The sequence below is a fragment of the Lipophrys pholis genome, assembly GCF_963383615.2.
Source record: "Lipophrys pholis genome assembly, chromosome: 2".
In the NCBI taxonomy this organism is placed as follows: domain Eukaryota; kingdom Metazoa; phylum Chordata; class Actinopteri; order Blenniiformes; family Blenniidae; genus Lipophrys; species Lipophrys pholis.
The window spans coordinates 4,959,443-4,977,629 of NC_137636.1; the positions used below are offsets into that span (position 1 = coordinate 4,959,443).

An 18,187-nucleotide genomic window follows, 5' to 3' on the forward strand; every position below is an offset into this window, starting at 1 on the left:
GTCCTCAAATTCCCAACCTTTGTCAGTGCATGCTGGGTGTGGGCGGGGTTTCATTACCTGCAGCAGTGAACACATCAACACCTCGCCCTGTTTTATTGTTTCAAGCATAGACACATTTGTCCTGGTCTGATCCCACACTCACAAACACTCAGCACGTTCTTTTGTTACAATAAATCATTGAAAACAATTACCTCCTACAAAAAGACACAAAGAAAGAGATGAAATGTAGGAAATCTGACAGGGGGAAAAAATGGTAACGTGACGAATTAAAGAAAGTAAGAAAATGTCTGAAAATTTGAAACTTTGAAAGTAAATTAATAACTAATCTGTGTGTGTGTGTGTGTGTGCGTGTGCGCATGTGTGCGTGTGTGTAGGAGTGAGAGTCTGAGTGCAGAGAGCCGCTCGGTTCAGAGCAGTCCAAGTTATAGACTGATGAAATCAAGAAGTGAGTCCGACCTCTCACAGCCAGAGTCGGACGAGGAGGGTTATAGTCTGGTAAGCGCACACACACACACACACACACACACACACACACACACACACACACACACACACACACACACACACACACACACACACAGCCCAGAATTGAGCTGATTCAGTGTTTTTTCTCTTCAGAGCGGACGCAGGAACGTGGACCTAGACTTGGCGTTTTCACACAAAAAGAGAGGTAAACAGGAGTTAATGTGGCCAGTGGCCGCATGCGATGGATGTGGCTGTGTGCGGAGGATGTTATCAGTGGATGCGTGAGATGGATGTTTTTGCGGTGGATGCGTGAGCTGGATGTGGTCAGTGGCTGCTTGCAGTGGGTATTGAGGAGTGCGGTGGCTGTCGTCATTTGATCCGTGCAGTGGCTGCTGATGTGGTCAGTGGCTGCGTGCGGTGGATGGTGATGTGTGTAGTGGATGCGTGGGATGGCTGTGTGCGGTGCGGTGGCTGCTGTGGCAGCTCCCTGGTCTCACCCCTCCTCTTGTCTCTCCCCTGTTCCTCCTCCTCCTCCCACGTGATAGTTTATTTGCTTCTTTTGGGGCAGCTGAGTCCCAAACACAAGAGGAGCTGCAAGCAAGTAACTGACGGCATGTTTCTTCTCTTGTTACTAGCTCACTCCATGACTCGAACTCCACCCTCCATCCGTCATCCCGCTGCCTCAGACAGTGGATAGCTCTTACATGCAGGGCCCAGTGAACCTCTGGTTGAAAATGTCTTTTTATTCCTTCAAATCTGACGCTTGTCAGTAAGAAGTGCTTTCAAGGAATGGGATGAAATATAATGAAAGTCAAGCAGTGAGTCAAAGTCAAAAGAGTGAATGTTAAAGATGTAAATAAAGAAAATACGAAGGAATAGAAATGCAGATGAAGTGTCCCCTTTAAACAAGAAATTCCACATTTAAAGTGCCAATTAGAATAATTACAATGATAATAATAAAGTCTGAAATATTCCCCAATAATTTATTTCAAGCAGTAAATCTTTCACTCATTAGACATTTATCACATAAACTGAAAAAATACTTGTTCTTTTTGAAATCTTGAAAAAAAATTACAAATAGTGAAAATATTAGAATATTCTATATTGTCCAAATTCCATAAAAAATGTATAAATGAATCGATGATTATGGGTGTTATCACGTTTAGAGTAAAAATTTAGTCGAGAATAAATATTGTTTAGAATGAAGTGAAATTTGCACTTAGAGGAGACAAAGAACATTCAGATCATTTAAGAAAATTAGACTTTAGTGAATCAGAAATATATATTTTTCTTTAAAAAACAAACAAACAAAAAACTCCTGAATGAAACACATTCATAATGAAAAACTCCTACGCCCTCTAGTGTATAAACTCTGTAATGCCAGTGGCATTTATTTTTTTTCTTCAATAAACCAAATTCTGTAAAAGGTCCAGCGCTCACTGGGCCCTGAACATGAATAGAAAAACACTTCAACCTGTCCGTGCTACAAACATCTGCTGCTTCGGGAGCGTTTGTGAACTTGTTTCTCCTAAAGAACGAGGTGTTCATGGACAGTCAGGAATCCTGCCCGCTGGTTCTCTGACTTGGTGGTTCAGTGGAAAGTTGGTTGAGCAAAACTGAGCGTCCATCGCAAGTGAACTCATGATGGCTGACGAAGGCTTGTATCCGCATGTCGACATCCGATGGCATCTGGCGGAGGGGGGGCAATAATGCTCTGCCTCGTCCTTTTCTGCCTACATCCCACCTCGCCCAGGCCCGCCCTGCCCCCTTCCGGCCCTGCCCTGTGCCGCCCTGCCCCGCCCCGCCCCGCCAACGCCCCATCCGGCCCCCGTCACATCCTGCCCCGTCCAACCCCACACGGTGCCACCCCGCCCGATACTGGCCTGCCCTCGCCCCACCCCGTCCTGCCTCGTGGTGATTAGCAGCTCGGTCATCCATCAGCAGGCCTCTCTCGATGTATGTCTGCTCTGAAAGCCTCCCCCTCTTCCTCTTCCTCCTCCTCAGGCCTCCTCCACAGCTCCCCGGACTCCCTGGCCGAGTCGTGGTTTCGGGCCAAGCTGAGCCGTGAGCGCAGCTACAGCTCGGCACACTCATATGAGGAGTCAGACTTGGACCTTAGCCGCTCGCTCGGCATCCACGCGCTCATCGACAACATGGTGAGCTTCATCAGCGGCGACGTGGGCCTCACCCCGGCCTTCAAGGAGCCCGAGGAGAACATGTCCACCAGCCCGCAGGCCACCATCCTGGCCATGGAGCAACAGCAGAGCCGAGCTGAGGTGAGCGGGATCCCCGGTCCGAACCCTGGACCACCAGTAGACACCTCAGAGGTGGACAGATACCCACCATGAAAACACCAATACAAGATCACATGAAGAAGATCAATACATTAGAGTTTAAGTCTGTTTCATCTACTAACCACACAAAATGGGCTGGATCAGATTAAATCTTTGTGGATCTTAAAGTTGAAGCCGATTTAAAGACGTTGTAAAGCCGTGTGATTCCGTTTTTAGTTAAGAAACTTTCTCTTTGGATAATTAATATTTATGAATTGTATAAGAGTGTTTAATTTCTACATGAACTAAAATGATCTGTGGAAGAAAAGTGTGTGTTTCAGTCTGTGATGTGTGCGATGTTCCCTCCGTCTCCAGCTGCGGTTGGAGGCCCTCCACCAGATCGTGGTGCTGATCTCGGGCATGGAGGAGAAGGGCAGCCAGCCGGGTGGAGCCTTCCAGTCCTCCTCGCTGCTCACCTCCGTCAGACTGCAGTTCCTGGCCGGATGCTTCGGCCTCGGCACCGTCGGCACCGGCGGGCTGAAGAGGGAGAGCGTGCAGCTGCACCACTACCAGGTACCAGAGCGACAGGCCTGCAATACATGATGGGTCTCCTGCTCCGTGTGGAGGTTCTCAGTGTCTACATGTGTTCTTGTGCAGGACGGAGTGAAAGCAGCCAAGAGGAGCCTTCAGATGGAGATCCAGACGGCAGTCCATAAGATCTACCAGCAGCTGTCGGTCACTCTGGAGCGAGCGCTGCAGGCCAACAAGCACCACATTGGTAACAACGCCCAGCCGGTTTCCGGCCTTCTCCCTCCATCCCCTGACACTCCGCTCTCTTCTCACTCTGCTTCCTTTCTCCTCACCAGAAGCCCAGCAGCGCCTCCTGCTGGTGACTGTGTTCGCCCTCAGCGTGCGCTACCAGCCGGTGGACGTGTCTCTGGCCATCTCCAGCGGCCTGCTGAACGTGCTGTCGCAGCTCTGCGGTACAGAGACCATGCTAGGACAACCGCTGCAGCTGCTGCACAAACCAGGTGTGTCCCAGCTCAGCACCGCCCTGAAGGTGGCGTCCACGCGCCTCCTGCAGATCCTCGCCATCAGCACCGGGTGAGACACACAGACACTTAAGCTCCCGGCCAGAACACATCTCCTTGTGCACTCGAGCTGAGTGTGTGTGTGTGTGTGTGTGTGTGTATATGTATGCAGGACCTATGCAGATAAGCTGAGTCCGAAGGTGGTCCAGTCCCTGCTGGACCTTCTCTGCAGTCAGCTGAAGAACCTGCTGTCTCAGGCCGGAGTCGCTCTGCTGTGTGCTGGGAAGGAACCAGAGGAGAGCAAGCAGGAGGAGCAGAGCGACCCCGACAGGAAGGACTTCAGGGGTGAGGAGGAGGACAGGAGGAGGAGAGACCATCCTGTAATTTCATTTTGTTCCTCTGAACTCGATAGAAAGTAGGAAAAAACAAGACATTATTGCAATGTTTTAAAGTAAGTGATGTAATGTAACCAGAGTGAAATGAGTGGAAGTTTCAGTAAATGTTTCAAGTGACAACGCATCGTTTTTTTTCATTTTCGTTTCAGAAACGTTTCACATTTACTCTGGAACGTTCTGAAAATGATGTCCGTTTCCACAGAAACACTGAAAATGATGTAGTTAGCTTGCGGGGCTACAGGTTGGCGCTGTCGGTTGCAATGAGACCACACACACCTGCACCCAGAGAATAGTACACTAGAAACAATAACAATGAGAGAACACGGACATTTGTATGGACAAACGACCAAGTTGCATTGTCGTTACAGTGACAACCGTCAACTATAAAACTACCAAGTCCCAGGAGAATATATGGACATGACACTCAAGCTTTTTCAAAAGTGGTATTTTCTCCCATTTCCAGGGAGAAAATGGGCCTGAAAAGGTTTTAAAGCTGCAGAGCTGTTGTCTCTCTGTCACCCTCACCTTGTCCTCTGTTAACATTAGCATACCTGTTAGCATTATCTGAAGCTTTCCTGCAGCCGCAGATAGAGACTAAAAACTAACAGACTGAGAACATTCTTGAACTCGGCTCTGTTCTCCAGCGCTCATCCGGAAGCAGCACACGGCTGAGCTCCACCTTGGAGACTTCCTGGTCTTCCTCAGGCGGGTGGTGTCCTCCAAGGCCATCCAGTCCAAGATGGCGTCCCCGAAATGGACGGAGGTCCTGCTGAACATCGCGGCGCAGAAGTGCTGCTCAGGTAACCCCGCCGGGCGAGACGAGTCGAGTGAGGTGTAAAGTTCAGTGTGATGTGTCAACACTTTACCCTCCGCTTTGCCTGCAGGCGTCCCTCTGGTGGGAAACCTGAGGACTCGGCTGCTCGCTCTTCACGTGCTGGAGGCCGTGCTGCCGGCGTGTGAGGCCAACATGGAGGACGACCAGATGACTCAGGTTCAAATCAATTTTATTTGTATAGCTCCAAATCCAACAGTCATTTCAGGGCACATTCACAGAACAAAATCACCAGTTAAACATGGGAAAGTAGAGGAGATGATAGAAAGGAAAAACTCCTTTTTAACAAGAAGAAACCTGCAGAACGAGGCTCTGAGAAGGAGACTTTCTGCAGAACCAGACTCAGAGATAGAGACTTTCTACTGGTCTGGTTGGTGTTGAGTGATAGAGTGAGAAAAAAGGAGAAGACAGACAGACAGATTGTTGGGAGGGATTCAGACACTGCCTCTTTAACGCCCTTAGCGCTCTGCTGACCGAGTCCTGTCTCCTTTCAGGTGGTGGAGCGCCTGTTCTCCCTGCTGTCTGACTGCATGTGGGAGGCTCCCATCGCCCAGGCCAAACACTCCATCCAGATCAAGGAGAAGGTTCAGGAGCTCAAACTGCAGGTCTGCAGCCTCTCAACACACCGTCTTCATCCTCGTCTGTCACATTCATGTTCACATCACAGACTAAGGCCCCGTTTACATGACGCTTCAAGTGAAAACACGTCGAGCTTCTGTGGCTTTTTCAGATGTTAATTTCAAAATATCTCACACTGCTGATTCCTGTCTGCCACTGTCATGAAAAATATATCGATACAAGGCTCCGTTTCTCCTCTTTCTGGCAGATTTCGGCTTTTCTTTACATTATAAACAGTCAAGGCCTTGGAAAGAGGCATAAAGTTCCTAGTCAAATACATTTTCAGTTTGAGTCTCAACCGACATGAACACATCTGTTTGGTGTCTAACTTGGGAGTTTCCTATTGGGAAAAGTTCTTTCAAGCACCCAGAACCGAAGCAATGGTGATGTGAAGGACGCTGAACTTGATTTTGGAAGTTCTGGTGAATGGAAACGTTCCTGATGATACGTTCCACAGAGTTCTTGTGGAGTTCCTCTGTTCTGAAGTTCTGTTTGATCTCCAGGGCGAGGCCGAGGAGGAGGACGAGAACCTCCCTATCCAGGAAGTGTCGTTTGACCCGGAGAAGGTTCAGTGCTGCGTTGTGGAAAACGGGCAGGGCCTGACGCACGGCAGCGGGGGCAAAGGTTACGGCCTGGCCTCCACCGGCATCTCCTCCGGATGCTACCAGTGGAAGGTAGGAGACTGTGGGATGGCCTGTGACTCCCCGCAGCTGCTCCTGAAACCACTTTAACTAGTCAGGTTGTCTTGTTCTCACAGTTCTACATCGTGAAGGAGAACCGGGGGAACGAGGGAACCTGTGTAGGCGTCTCCCGGTGGCCCGTCCACGACTTTAACCACCGCACCACGTCGGACATGTGGCTGTACCGGGCCTACAGCGGCAACCTGTACCACAACGGAGAGCAGACGCTGACGCTCAGCAGCTTCACTCAAGGAGACTTCATCACCTGCGTGCTGGACATGGAGGCCAGAACCATCTCCTTCGGCAAGAACGGAGAGGTGTGAGAACTCATAGAGATCGCTTCTGTCTTTGCATGTTACACCGAGAGATTCAGATGTCAGGTTCCACTCATCGGTCCGTTCTTGAATCTGTACGAGAATACCCAAACAGTCGTTTGCATTTTAAACTGCAAATGTTTATTCAGTCTTAAAGTCTGATATCTTGTTGTTTAAAGCCTTAAAGATTTAGTATACAGTTTTAGTATTTGTGTAGTTTTCCTTTTCTTTCAAAATAAATTCTTCCTCTTTGGTCTAGTCGAAGTTCTTCCTGGACTTTTTTTCTGCTGATAATCTTTTTTATTGTATTCCGCTCATGGTGGGACTCAATTCTGGTTCCTATTAGAATTAAAGGAATGCTTAAAAGATCGACTAAATGAACTGTAGAAATGTGAAGATGACTGTGTTTTTAGAGTGCTTTTGTGTTTTTTATGAACCGATGATTTCCTGTTCACAGGAGCCGAAGTTGGCCTTCGAGGATGTGGACGCTACAGAGCTGTATCCCTGTGTGATGTTCTACAGCAGCAACCCTGGAGAGAAGGTCTTATAAACACTTAAAGAATGCTTTAAAAAAAAAAAAAAACGCACGTTAAAAACACAGTGTTAAAAGAGCTGCATCCCTGTGTAATGTTCTTTATCAGGAAATCCGGAGAAGTTTGCAGTGAACACTAAACTGTTCAAAGAAGCAATGAGGAAAGACTTTAAATAGCTTTGAAAACACTTAAAAAAAACTCTTAGGAAACACTTCTTTGAAACTGGTTTAAGTATCTGACAAAGCTCATTTTTCATTCATGCTAATGCTACAAATATACAGACATGTTAAGATTATAAACAACTCGTAAACATATTTACTAGGTAACTAGTTACTTTTCATTTGCAGTGTGTGTGTGTGTTACTCTCGGTGATATGTGTTGTGTTTGGGTTACAGTGTGTGTGTGTTAATGTGTTTCCTGCAGGTGAGGATCTGTGACATGCAGATGCGTGGGACTCCTCGGGACCTCCTCCCTGGAGATCCGGTCTGCAGCCCAATGGCCACAGTTCTGGCCGAGTCCACCACGCAGCTGATCCGGATCCTGCACCGCACCGAGCTCTGGACGCACCGCATCAACAAAACCATGATCGAACGGCTGCACAAGATCAAGGCCTGCTTCTCCTCCCCCTCCCCCGCCTCCTCCGGCGGCGGCGGCGGGCAGCGGCTGAAGAAGAGCCGCTCGGTGCAGAGCCGCGAGGAGCATGACGCCCAGCGAGAGGAGACTGCGGGACGGACGGAGGAGGAGCGTGGACGCCACGGCCGGCAGCACGGCCTTGGGGAGCTGTCGGAGCTCCACCTCCGGATGCTCTGCACCGACGTCTGGCCCGTGCTCGCCGTCATTGGCGGCGCAGATGCAGGGCTGCGTGTCGGAGGGAGGTGCGTCCACAAACAGACGGGTCGGCACGCCACGCTGCTGGGCGTGGTCAAGGAGGGAAGCACCTCGGCCAAGGTGCAGTGGGACGAGGCCGAGATCACCATCAGGTAACTGATGAAACGTCTTTATCTGTGCACATCCTGCTCATGCTCGTCTGTGAACACATTCAAGGCCCGTTTACACAATGATTCAAGTGAAAATGCAAAACTTTAGTAGAATTTTGAGTGTCCAATTAGACGACAACGTTGCTCCGAGTCACTGAAAACAACATATTAAAAACAGCTCCCAAGGTGGAACTTTGGTAGAATGTTCTGACTTAGTTTTGGAATCGTGCGGATATGCTCGGGCTCCGTCTCCTTCTAGAAAGCAGAAACACAGCTACTGATCATGAGTACTATCGCTGTTGCTAACCAGCTGTTCTGCACATGCTCAATAGATGGCCAATAAGAACAATGTTTCCTCCAGAGTGTCATAAGTCCCAATTTATATTCTCCTGGGACTTGATAGTTTTATAGTTGACAGTCACCGTAATAACAATCCCACTTGGTCGTTTGTCTCTACAAATGTCGATGGTGACTTTTCTTCGTAGAAGACAGTAGACATTTTCAGGTTTATTAAAGTTTGACTGGAGGACCGAGGTGGAGACTGACTGTTTAAATATTTCAAAGTAGATCTGTTCATAATCTGATCTGTAAGAAACACAAACTTTGTTCTTGCAAAAGTTTCTGTACGTTTGCTTCAGCGTCCATGTTTCCTCCTCTCTGCGCGCTGTCGTCCTCCTCCTCCTCTTCCTCTTCTTCTCTCTGCATGCCGTGCTCCTCCTCCTTTCCTCCTCCTCTCCCTCACTTTGTGTTTCCTTCCTTCTCCACTCACTTCCTTGGATTAAAGCTTCCCAACTTTCTGGTCACCTAGCGACACTCCGCTCTACAACCTGGATCCGTGCGAGCCGCTGCCGTTCGACGTGTCTCGTTTCCGCGGCTTGACGGCGGCGCTACTGCTGGATCTCACCTACCTGACCAGCATCCACGAGGAGACGGCCGTCAAGCTGAGCGCCCGCCGCCATGACAAGAAGCACCGCAACGCCGCCTCCACCGGCCACGAGCCCACCGGCGACGAGAGAACCGATGAGGGGCCAAAGGATGGTGCTGCCTCCGACCTGCGGGTATCCCACAGCCTGGACGAGGTCAAGGCGCACGCCGCGCCCAACTCGAAGTCTGAGAGTGAGATCTCCTCCGTGGCTGGGGGAGGGGGGAGCGAGGGTCTGTTCACCGGGCCGTCGCACACCCCCTCTGAAGGCGGCAGGAAGAAGGGTCATGATCACAGTGCCCGCGTCCACGAGTCGCCACCGTCCTCCATCGCCACGCAGTCCGAGATCCACGCCGTGCAGCTGTCCTACCTCTACCTGGGAGCGATGAAGACTCTGAGTGCCCTGCTGAGCTGCAGCAAGTATGCAGAGATGCTGCTCATCCCCAAGGTATCGCACAGCGGCCACCGTCAGGTCACTTCTAAACGAGTAGAAATACTTTAATAGTTACTGCGAATGTTACTTGGAGTGGGACATATTTAGGAGGACTGTTAGTTCAGATTAATGAGACTTCTCCTCCATATGTCTCCTCTGTCCTCCAGGTGTTACCGGACGCCGCAGCCAGTGGCCACAACGCCGACCTGAACGCGGGGCCAGGTGTGGGTCCGGCGGCCTCCTCCCCGGTGTGCCAGGAGGAGGTGGAGATGCGCGCGGCGCTGCAGTTCCTCATGAGGCACATGGTGAAGCGAGCCGTGATGCGCTCGCCCATCAAGAGGGCGCTGGGCCTGGCCGACCTGGAGCGGGCGCAGGCCATGATCTACAAGCTGGTGGTGAACGGGCTGCTGGAGGAGCCCAGCGGGGGCAAAACTAGAGCCGGTGAGGGGCTTTTATTATTAACACGAGTATCCAAAGGTTGGAGCTTTTTCCCCCGTCAGGACGTTTTCAAAAAATTGCATTTTCTCCCAATTTCCATGTAAATGAAGCATTTTAGAAAAGTTGTTTTCCTCCTGTTCCCACGGAGTCGAAGCGTTTCCGTCGTCTTATAAACAGTCTCACAAAATGCAGCAAACGTTTTCCATTTTCATTCGAAAATGTTTTCATGAAGTTGAGTTGAGTAGATATCTCTCTGTCATCTAATATTTGTCATTTTTCAGGTTTGCGTCTAAAGATTTGACTTTAATGTCTCCACTCTATTTCAGTCTCACTGTTCGGGGTCGTTTGTGTTGAGATTGTTTTCTCCTTTCTCAGGGGTGAGGAGTGAACCTGAAGGGGAGGCTGAGGGGGTGGAAGGGGAGCCCCTGGCTCAGACCCCCATCACCACCAGCCCCTCGGCCTCCAGCACCACCTCCTTCATGAGCTCCTCCCTGGAAGACACCACCACTGCCACCACGCCCGTCACCGACACCGAGACGGTGCCGGCGTCTGAGTCCCCGGGCGTGATGCCGCTGAGCCTGCTAAGGTCAGAGTGGGGAAACACAGACACACACACACACACACACACACACACACACACACACACACACACACACACACACACACACACACACACACACACACACAGCTGCGTCTCCACCAACACCTTTGTCTCCGTCCTCTGCAGGCAAATGTTCTCCAGCTACCCCACCACCACCCTGGTACCCAGCCGCCGTGCTCAGACGCCGCCGGTCTCCTCCCTGCCCACGTCCCCCTCTGACGAGGTGGGACGGAGGCAGAGTCTCACTTCTCCTGACTCTCAGCCCAACAGACCACAAAACAGGACAGGAACCTGTGAGGGCACACACACACACACACACACACACACACACACACACACACACACACACACACACACACACACACACACACACACACACACACACAAAACTATCTTAAAGACAGATTTAAAGTAACAGACTATAGAAAGATTTGACTGTGTCTCAATGATATCCTGATTTCTCGCTGTTCTCCTGATGTCCTCCTGATGTCTTTGTCTCTCAGCCTTGTCGGATCCCACCAGCAGACTGTCCACATCCCCCCCGCCGCCCGCCATCGCCGTACCTCTGTTGGAGATGGGCTTCTCTCTGCGTCAGATCACCAAAGCTCTTGAAGCCACCGGTGAGGAAACACTTGTAATCCTTCTAACTGTTCTCCATCTGTTCTTCTATCCTTCTGCCCTCACTGTTTGAACCCGCTGGACCTTCATAAACTATTTCTAATTCCTGCAGTTTGATCATTACAGTGAAATATTTTTGGTTCCTGTTCGAACAAGTTTTTTATGGAACATTAATCATAGGGAAGTTTTTGCTGTAGTTCAACTCTTGTGCACAGGGGGCAGTGTTAAGCACTGAGTATTCAAAAAATTTTGTTGTGAAGAATTATGTCTGTAGGGACTCGTCACACCATGTTGTGGTCCAAAGAGGTATTATAGCCTGTTACACAAAATGATGTTCTCTCTTCTTCTCTCCGATGTCTCAGGCGCTCGGGGAGAAGCGGACGCTCAGAATATCACCGTTCTCGCCATGTGGATGATCGAGCACCCGGGAACGGAGGAGGAGCACGAGGAGTCGCACAGAGGAGGCTCGGACTCCTCATCCTCATGCCCGGGAGCCATGGCGTCCTCCGGAGGGAAGTCTGCAGAGCGCGGCTCGTACCTGTGCTCACCTGGAGACATTGGCACTGCAGACGCCTCAGAGATGGAGGAGGGCTTCAGTGAAAGGTGAGACAGTCTGTCTTTAAGGTGGACACTGTCCTCCGTGAAGACATCCTGACTTCATCACAGACACAAAAATCGTCCTTCATTACAGATACAAGTTAGCTGAACATAGAGGAAGATTTTGCTTTTTCTTTGTTCATGAGAAAAGATTGCAATAGATGGAAAGATAGACAAGAAGATCAGATGTGTTTGTCTTCACTGCTACCTTATAATCCCCCCATTCTCTCCAGTCCTGACGGTCTGGATCAGGACGCCTCTGGCTCTAACGGAGCCCCACTCAGAACTCGGACTGCTGTAGGACGCAAACACCGCTTCGACCTGGCTGCCCGCACACTGCTGGCCCGCGCTGGTGAGTAAAGTCAACGCACCCATCCTGTTAATAGGCCTGTCTCCACTGTACACCCTTCCCCTGGATAGATGGAGGGATGAGTGAGGGAGGGGTTGATAGTGGTTGATGTTGGGTAGATGATGGATGGAGGGTTGGATCGATGAATGTTGGATGTTGCTCTCAGTGGTATCCAGCCCTCACCCCTCACCCCACCTCCCTCTCCCCTCTCTCCAGCCGGGTTGTACCGCTCAGTGCAGGCCCATCACAGCCAGGCTCGGCGGGAGGTGTCGTCTCTGCAGCAACAGCAGCAGCAGCAGCAGGACCCAGGGGCTCTGTATGACTTTAACCTGGACGAGGAGCTGGAGATGGACCTGGACGAGGAGACCATGGAGGCCATGTTCGGCCAGGACCTCGCCAGCGACTCCGACATTCTGGGAATGTGGATCCCGGAGGTACTGGACTGGCCAACATGGGTGTGTGTGCCTTTAAGCTACTGGCAGAGCGCCGCCATCATCCCCCGACTCCTCACTCGATATTCCCCCAACCCCCTCCCCCCCAACTACCCGCTCCTGCCAAGACTTACCACTCTTCCCCCAGACTCGCCACTCTCCCCCCCGACTCACCACTCCCCCCCACCCCCCAAACTCACTGCTCTTCCTCACCTGGCTTGGCTGATTTCACCTGCATGAGAGGAAACTATTCAGCTTATTTTGTTCAGTAAATTCAAGTATAAATAAATAGTGTGTGTGCAGACATACGTCACATTGTACCAACAGGAATGTCTCAAATTTGCAGACATAGTGAAACAATTGTCGTGCAGAGAGGGTCATTTCAGACAGTTCTACTTTTCCAACATTTGAATTCTGACATTTTCAGATCCTGGAATGATGAAATGAGTTTTGGATAGAATCTGACATTTACCTTAGTTTACAGTTGTTTTTATAACTAAAATAAAGTGAGATTTTGATGCTTTTAACCATAAAGCAAATATGATCTCGTGCACAGTGCTTTTGAACCCAGCATCATATTTCTAATGTTTTTGTAACAGCGACACTCACTGGTTGTTTTTAATGTGACAAGAAGAATTTATAGACAGGGTCATAGAAAAGTTTTCCATTTTGAGATATTTTGAAGCTATGAGTATAAAATGTGATTTTGGGATGTTTTTCTACTTTTCTGGAGTGTTTGTCAGGTTTCTGAATCCTGAAAAGATTCTTGGAGTTCCTCAGGGGTTTTTGTATTTTTTTTCCTTTGAGTTATTGATCAGAATTGGTAATGAATCAGTGTCCTCAGCATAAAAACATCGGTCTTTGCGTTGGGATCCCGATGGAGACGTTTCTACTAACGCTACTAACCTTTTCTCCGCTGCCTCTAAGTCATTAACCGCCTCATTGACTCCTGCTTCATCTCACATGTCAGTGCACGGTCTTGACTTTGTCCTCTCGAGTCGTGTGACGATGTTTGTCCTCGCGCAGCACGTGTGCGAGACGGACGACCGGGACGAGGTGGTGGTGTGCGAGCTGTGTGAGGCCAACGTGGCCAACTTCAACCAGCACATGAAGAAGAGTCACCCGGGCTGCGGGCGCAGCGCCAACCGGCAGGGTTACCGCAGCAACGGCTCCTACGTGGACGGCTGGTTCGGCGGCGAGTGCGGCAGCGGCAACCCGTACTACCTGCTGTGTGGGAGCTGCAGGGAGAAGTACCTGGCCATCAAGAGCAAGGCCAAAGTCCCAGTGGTGGAGAGGTCTGTGCTCCTGCTGGTGATTCTGCTTCAGTGTGCTGTGATGAACAGGAAGTTCTTCTGTAATGACATCAAAGAACTTCCTGATGTAAAATGAACAAAATGTCCACTTTTCAAATTCATACATTCAGAATTAAGTTCACTTAAGCATGCTTTTAGTTTGTTCATAAGTATTTAGCGTTCTTATTTTCTGGCATGTTTGACATGTTTCAGTGGTGGTCTCCCATCTTAACAGAGAAACATGCTTTGGTGGAGTATGTTGTGTCTTTTATCGCCACCGGTTGACGATGAGCTCGATGGAGAATTCAAGTTCATCTCTCGTCTTTTCTTGGTCTAACTTTTTATCTGTTTGGTTTCCAGGTACAAGGGTCAGGCGCCAGACCTCTTGGGGAAACAGGATAGCGTGTACGAAGGTAATGCTTTTCAGAGTCAGAATCGCTTAAAATCCAGCCAATCACATGTTTACTAGTGAATTATGAAAAGTTTAAATTTGAACCACATCACAAAAACGTGTCTGAAATTTAGTGAAAATTCAAACTCAATGTGAAAGTTATATATGACATTATCATTTCTACGATCAGTTGTATTTGAATTTTGTATTTCTGTTTTTGTTGTTTTGCTCCATTTTATTTATTCATACTTTTTTTTTGAAGTTAAAAGAAAATAAAAACCAAACTCAGTCCTATTTTCTGTATTTGTTTAAATTTAAAATAGTCTTTCATTAGTTGAACTCTTTTTATCAAGTGTCTGTATTTTTTATCGTCACTTTGCCTCTGAATACAGTGATTTTCTGTTTTGATTCTCCTAAAGTTCTGTCTCTCTCTCTCTTTCTCCCTCTCTCGCCCTGCAGAGGACTGGGACATGCTGGACGTGGATGAGGATGAGAAGTTGACGGGTGAGGAGGAGTTTGAGCTCCTCTCTGGTCCGCTGGGTTTGAGCGAGCGTCGTCTCGTCCCGGAAGCCGTCCAGTTCCCAGACAGCGACCCGCTGGGAGCCTCCGTCGCCATGGTGACGGCCACCAACAGCATGGAGGAGACGCTGCTGCAGATCGGTCCGTGAACAATGCCACCTTCAATACATCTTACTGGTCAACGTCAAGAATTAAACTGTATGAGGAACTGTCCAGAACGTTTTCAGCCAAATTTCTCCTTTCAAACGAGTAAATTAGAAGAGATGTGACAGTTAATAATCAGAGACTCACCGCTTGTTATCTTCATCTCAACATCTCGTAGAAACACCAAACCAGAACTGACTTTAAGCCGATCATGGAGCCAAGTCTCAGACATGAAATGAATTTGATTAGTTTAATTTAATGTCAGTCTCTTTATTGTTAATCAGTGATTGGTCAGATCGCTACTATCGCTACTCTATTGACCAGCCGCCACTGGATCTAACGTTCGGGTTTTATTATTCAAGGCCCGTTAGTGCCTGTAAATGTTTAAAACTGAATCAATCAAAACTTTGTATTTATCATCAACCCGTCCAAACATGAGACAAACTTTACAGAAAACTATGAAACTGTCAGAAACTAGTTACAACCAGTCAGTTTGAAAACCAGATCAAAAACCTGGTCCAAGTTTACAAGGTGAAACTGGAACCAAAAGAATAATTAAGAACACGTTAAATGTATTTGGTTCAGACAACTTTATTCGTCCCAAATGGTGCAATTCATTTGTCGCTTCCTAGTGTACATTTACATTCATGCTTTAATTCAGTCAATGAATAATTAATGAAGTATTCACGAACTGGTTAAATTCTGGCCTATAAGACATAATGGAACCAGTCAGAAACCAGTTCCAAATCCAGGTTGAGATGATGAAAGAAATTTTGAGAAGCAGGAAGAAACCAGAGAAAGATGTGACAGGAACCTCCAGTGCAGCCACACACAGATTAAACACTTTCATTCAGTATGAAGCAGCTAACGTGGAAACACTAGACCCCAACTCCCTTTTTTTACTACAGTTAAAACTTGTTCATAGAATTATTGAGTCAACGTGCTTAATGATCAAATCACAGTTTTTAGAACTGGAAAGTTCTAACACGGTGCCTCTCTCTTTAACCCCCCCCCCCAGGCTGTCAGACCTCAGTGGATAAGTCCTCCTCGGGCCGTGTTACTCTGGGTGAACAGGCGGCGGCACTGCAGAACCCTCATGACCGTGTGATGGCTCTGAGGAGAGTGACGGCTGCAGCTCAGGTTCTCTTGGCCCGGACCATGGTGATGCGGGCTCTGTCCCTGCTGTCCGTCAGGTAACCATGACGACCGCACAGACTGTACCGACAAACAGTCTAGAAATTGCTGGAAGAGGAGCCTCGTTAATCCTGAACTAACTCCGTCCTCCAGGCAGCAACATGAAACGTGTCCCATTGGTAGTAGCATTATTCTCTGTCCACAGGCGCTGTGACTAGCATTAGTATGCGTGAATAGCAGTGAGCTTTGCTTTGCATGTTGGTAGATTATCGAATATGTTTCTCATTAGTTCATAAATGTGTTACTATGAGAAGATATATCTTCCAGATTATAGAGCATCTTCCAGATGGAAGATCCTCCTTTTATGATCCAGACTATTTCTCAGATTAATTAAGGTTTTCTTTTTCTCCCCGTCAGCGGGTCGAGCTGCAGCCTCGCTGCCGGCCTCGAGTCTCTCGGCCTCACAGACATCCGGACTCTGGTCCGGCTCATGTGTCTAGCGGCGGCGGGCCGAGCCGGACTCTCCACCAGCCCCATGACGGGCTCCGGTCACGCCGAGCGACCACGGGGGGCCGCCAAAGCCAGCAAGCCCATCTCCTGCCTGGCTTACCTCAGCACCGCGGTGGGCTGTCTGGCCTCCAACAGTCCCAATGCCGCCAAGCTGCTTGTGCAGCTCTGCACACAGGTGCTGATCCAGGAATACAAGAAATATCATGTCTGGTTTCAATCTGTTATGTTTCATTCTTCACCAGCAAAACCTTATTTTCTTATATTAGCTTTTTGATATTTACTCTATTTATAAAAAAAAAACAAGTTATAATCTAGTCAGTTAAACTCGCTTCATGAAATCATCTATAACCAGTGAAAGTAAAGTTAACACACTGTTGGAAATCAGTTTGAACCCCATCATAGGAACTTCTCAAACTTTATTGAACCATTTCTTTTCAGACAAACAATCCACAAACCTTTTTGAAGTAACCAGAGAGAAATTTAAACCGTGTACAAAATGCTTGTTAAAAATGAGTTATATTAGTTGAATTAGACGTCATTTAACTTTTTCAGTGTAGACTAAAAACTAACCAGAAACCAGTTTAAGGCCGCGTTTACACGACAATGTTTTCAAGTTAAAACACAAAACCTTCATAGCGTTTTAAAGGTCTCTTTACAGTACACCAGTGCTCGGAGCCACTGAAAACATAACTTTTCTTCTCCCATTGTTAATGTTTACAGTGTTTTCAATACAAAAACAAACAACAGTGCCAACTCGTGGCCTGGCATGCTAACTACATCGTTTTTAAAATCTTGTCCAAACGAGACAAAATGAAAACGCAAAAACGATGCGTTTTCCTTTGAAACTTTGTCGTGGAACGGGGTCTTAAGTCTAATCCAAAAACAGGAATTAGTTATCAAACAAATTTGAATACTTTAATAATAATAATTCTTCTTCCTCGTTGTTTCTCGAGAAAAGCTGTGAAGAATCTGTGAACTTTTTCCTTGCTTGATAGAAAACTACAAGCTGAAGTAGCTCAGCGGAACATTGCAGTTCTACATTATAACTGTGTCTTGATCGTCGACGCTCAGTCTTCTGCTGTATCCCGATATCTTTCTGTTCTTCCTCAGAACCTGATCTCTGCTGCCACCGGCATGAACCTGACCACGGTGGACGACCCCATCCAGAGGAAGTTCCTGCCCAGCTTCCTGCGCGGCGTGGCCGAGGAGAACAAGCTCATCACCTCTCCGAACTTCGTGGTGACGCAGGCTCTGGTGGCCCTGCTGGCCGACAAAGGGGCCCGGCTGCGGCCGGCGTACGACAAGGCCGACCTGGAGAAAAGAGGTTTGTAGACTAAGGTCACGTCTCCGGACTTTCAGTGTTTCTCCTTCACGTTACTCCTCAGTTACACTTCTTCAGATACTGTTTTTTTTTTTTTTAAATGTTACTTGTTTAAAATTCATTATTCATTTTACCAAACATATCACAGTTAATTCATTCATGAAAAAGTAGACTTCTTCCTTTTTTTTCTTTTATGTAACATTGAATTTCATTGATTTTTTTCTTTTTCTTTTTCTTTTTCTTTTTTTTTTAACCAACATTAATACAAGAACTGCCAAAAAGCAGATCAACCAACAATTTAATACCTCTAAAGTACCAATGTTCTGCTTCTCAGAAGATTGATACCATCCCAGTCACCTAACACAACCA

The 18,187-nt window shown here is 48.1% G+C and overlaps 1 protein-coding gene across 1 annotated transcript in view; it reads left to right on the forward strand.

Moving 5' to 3' along the window:
• herc1 (HECT and RLD domain containing E3 ubiquitin protein ligase family member 1) overlaps positions 1-18,187 on the forward strand; it is a 54,499-nt gene that overhangs the window by 22,182 nt on the left and 14,130 nt on the right. The window contains exons 23-50 of the mRNA XM_080458690.1: positions 375-495; positions 619-670; positions 2,470-2,741; positions 3,114-3,311; positions 3,396-3,516; positions 3,605-3,842; positions 3,942-4,114; positions 4,809-4,964; positions 5,049-5,155; positions 5,491-5,601; positions 6,118-6,288; positions 6,372-6,611; positions 7,066-7,149; positions 7,565-8,121; positions 8,927-9,488; positions 9,641-9,914; positions 10,287-10,497; positions 10,639-10,805; positions 11,016-11,132; positions 11,493-11,733; positions 11,961-12,079; positions 12,293-12,531; positions 13,534-13,802; positions 14,160-14,212; positions 14,650-14,850; positions 15,872-16,046; positions 16,405-16,672; positions 17,608-17,821. Of these exons, the coding sequence (XP_080314816.1) occupies positions 375-495; positions 619-670; positions 2,470-2,741; positions 3,114-3,311; positions 3,396-3,516; positions 3,605-3,842; positions 3,942-4,114; positions 4,809-4,964; positions 5,049-5,155; positions 5,491-5,601; positions 6,118-6,288; positions 6,372-6,611; positions 7,066-7,149; positions 7,565-8,121; positions 8,927-9,488; positions 9,641-9,914; positions 10,287-10,497; positions 10,639-10,805; positions 11,016-11,132; positions 11,493-11,733; positions 11,961-12,079; positions 12,293-12,531; positions 13,534-13,802; positions 14,160-14,212; positions 14,650-14,850; positions 15,872-16,046; positions 16,405-16,672; positions 17,608-17,821 (5,711 nt within the window). The remainder of the gene's footprint in view (positions 1-374; positions 496-618; positions 671-2,469; positions 2,742-3,113; positions 3,312-3,395; positions 3,517-3,604; positions 3,843-3,941; positions 4,115-4,808; positions 4,965-5,048; positions 5,156-5,490; positions 5,602-6,117; positions 6,289-6,371; positions 6,612-7,065; positions 7,150-7,564; positions 8,122-8,926; positions 9,489-9,640; positions 9,915-10,286; positions 10,498-10,638; positions 10,806-11,015; positions 11,133-11,492; positions 11,734-11,960; positions 12,080-12,292; positions 12,532-13,533; positions 13,803-14,159; positions 14,213-14,649; positions 14,851-15,871; positions 16,047-16,404; positions 16,673-17,607; positions 17,822-18,187) is intronic.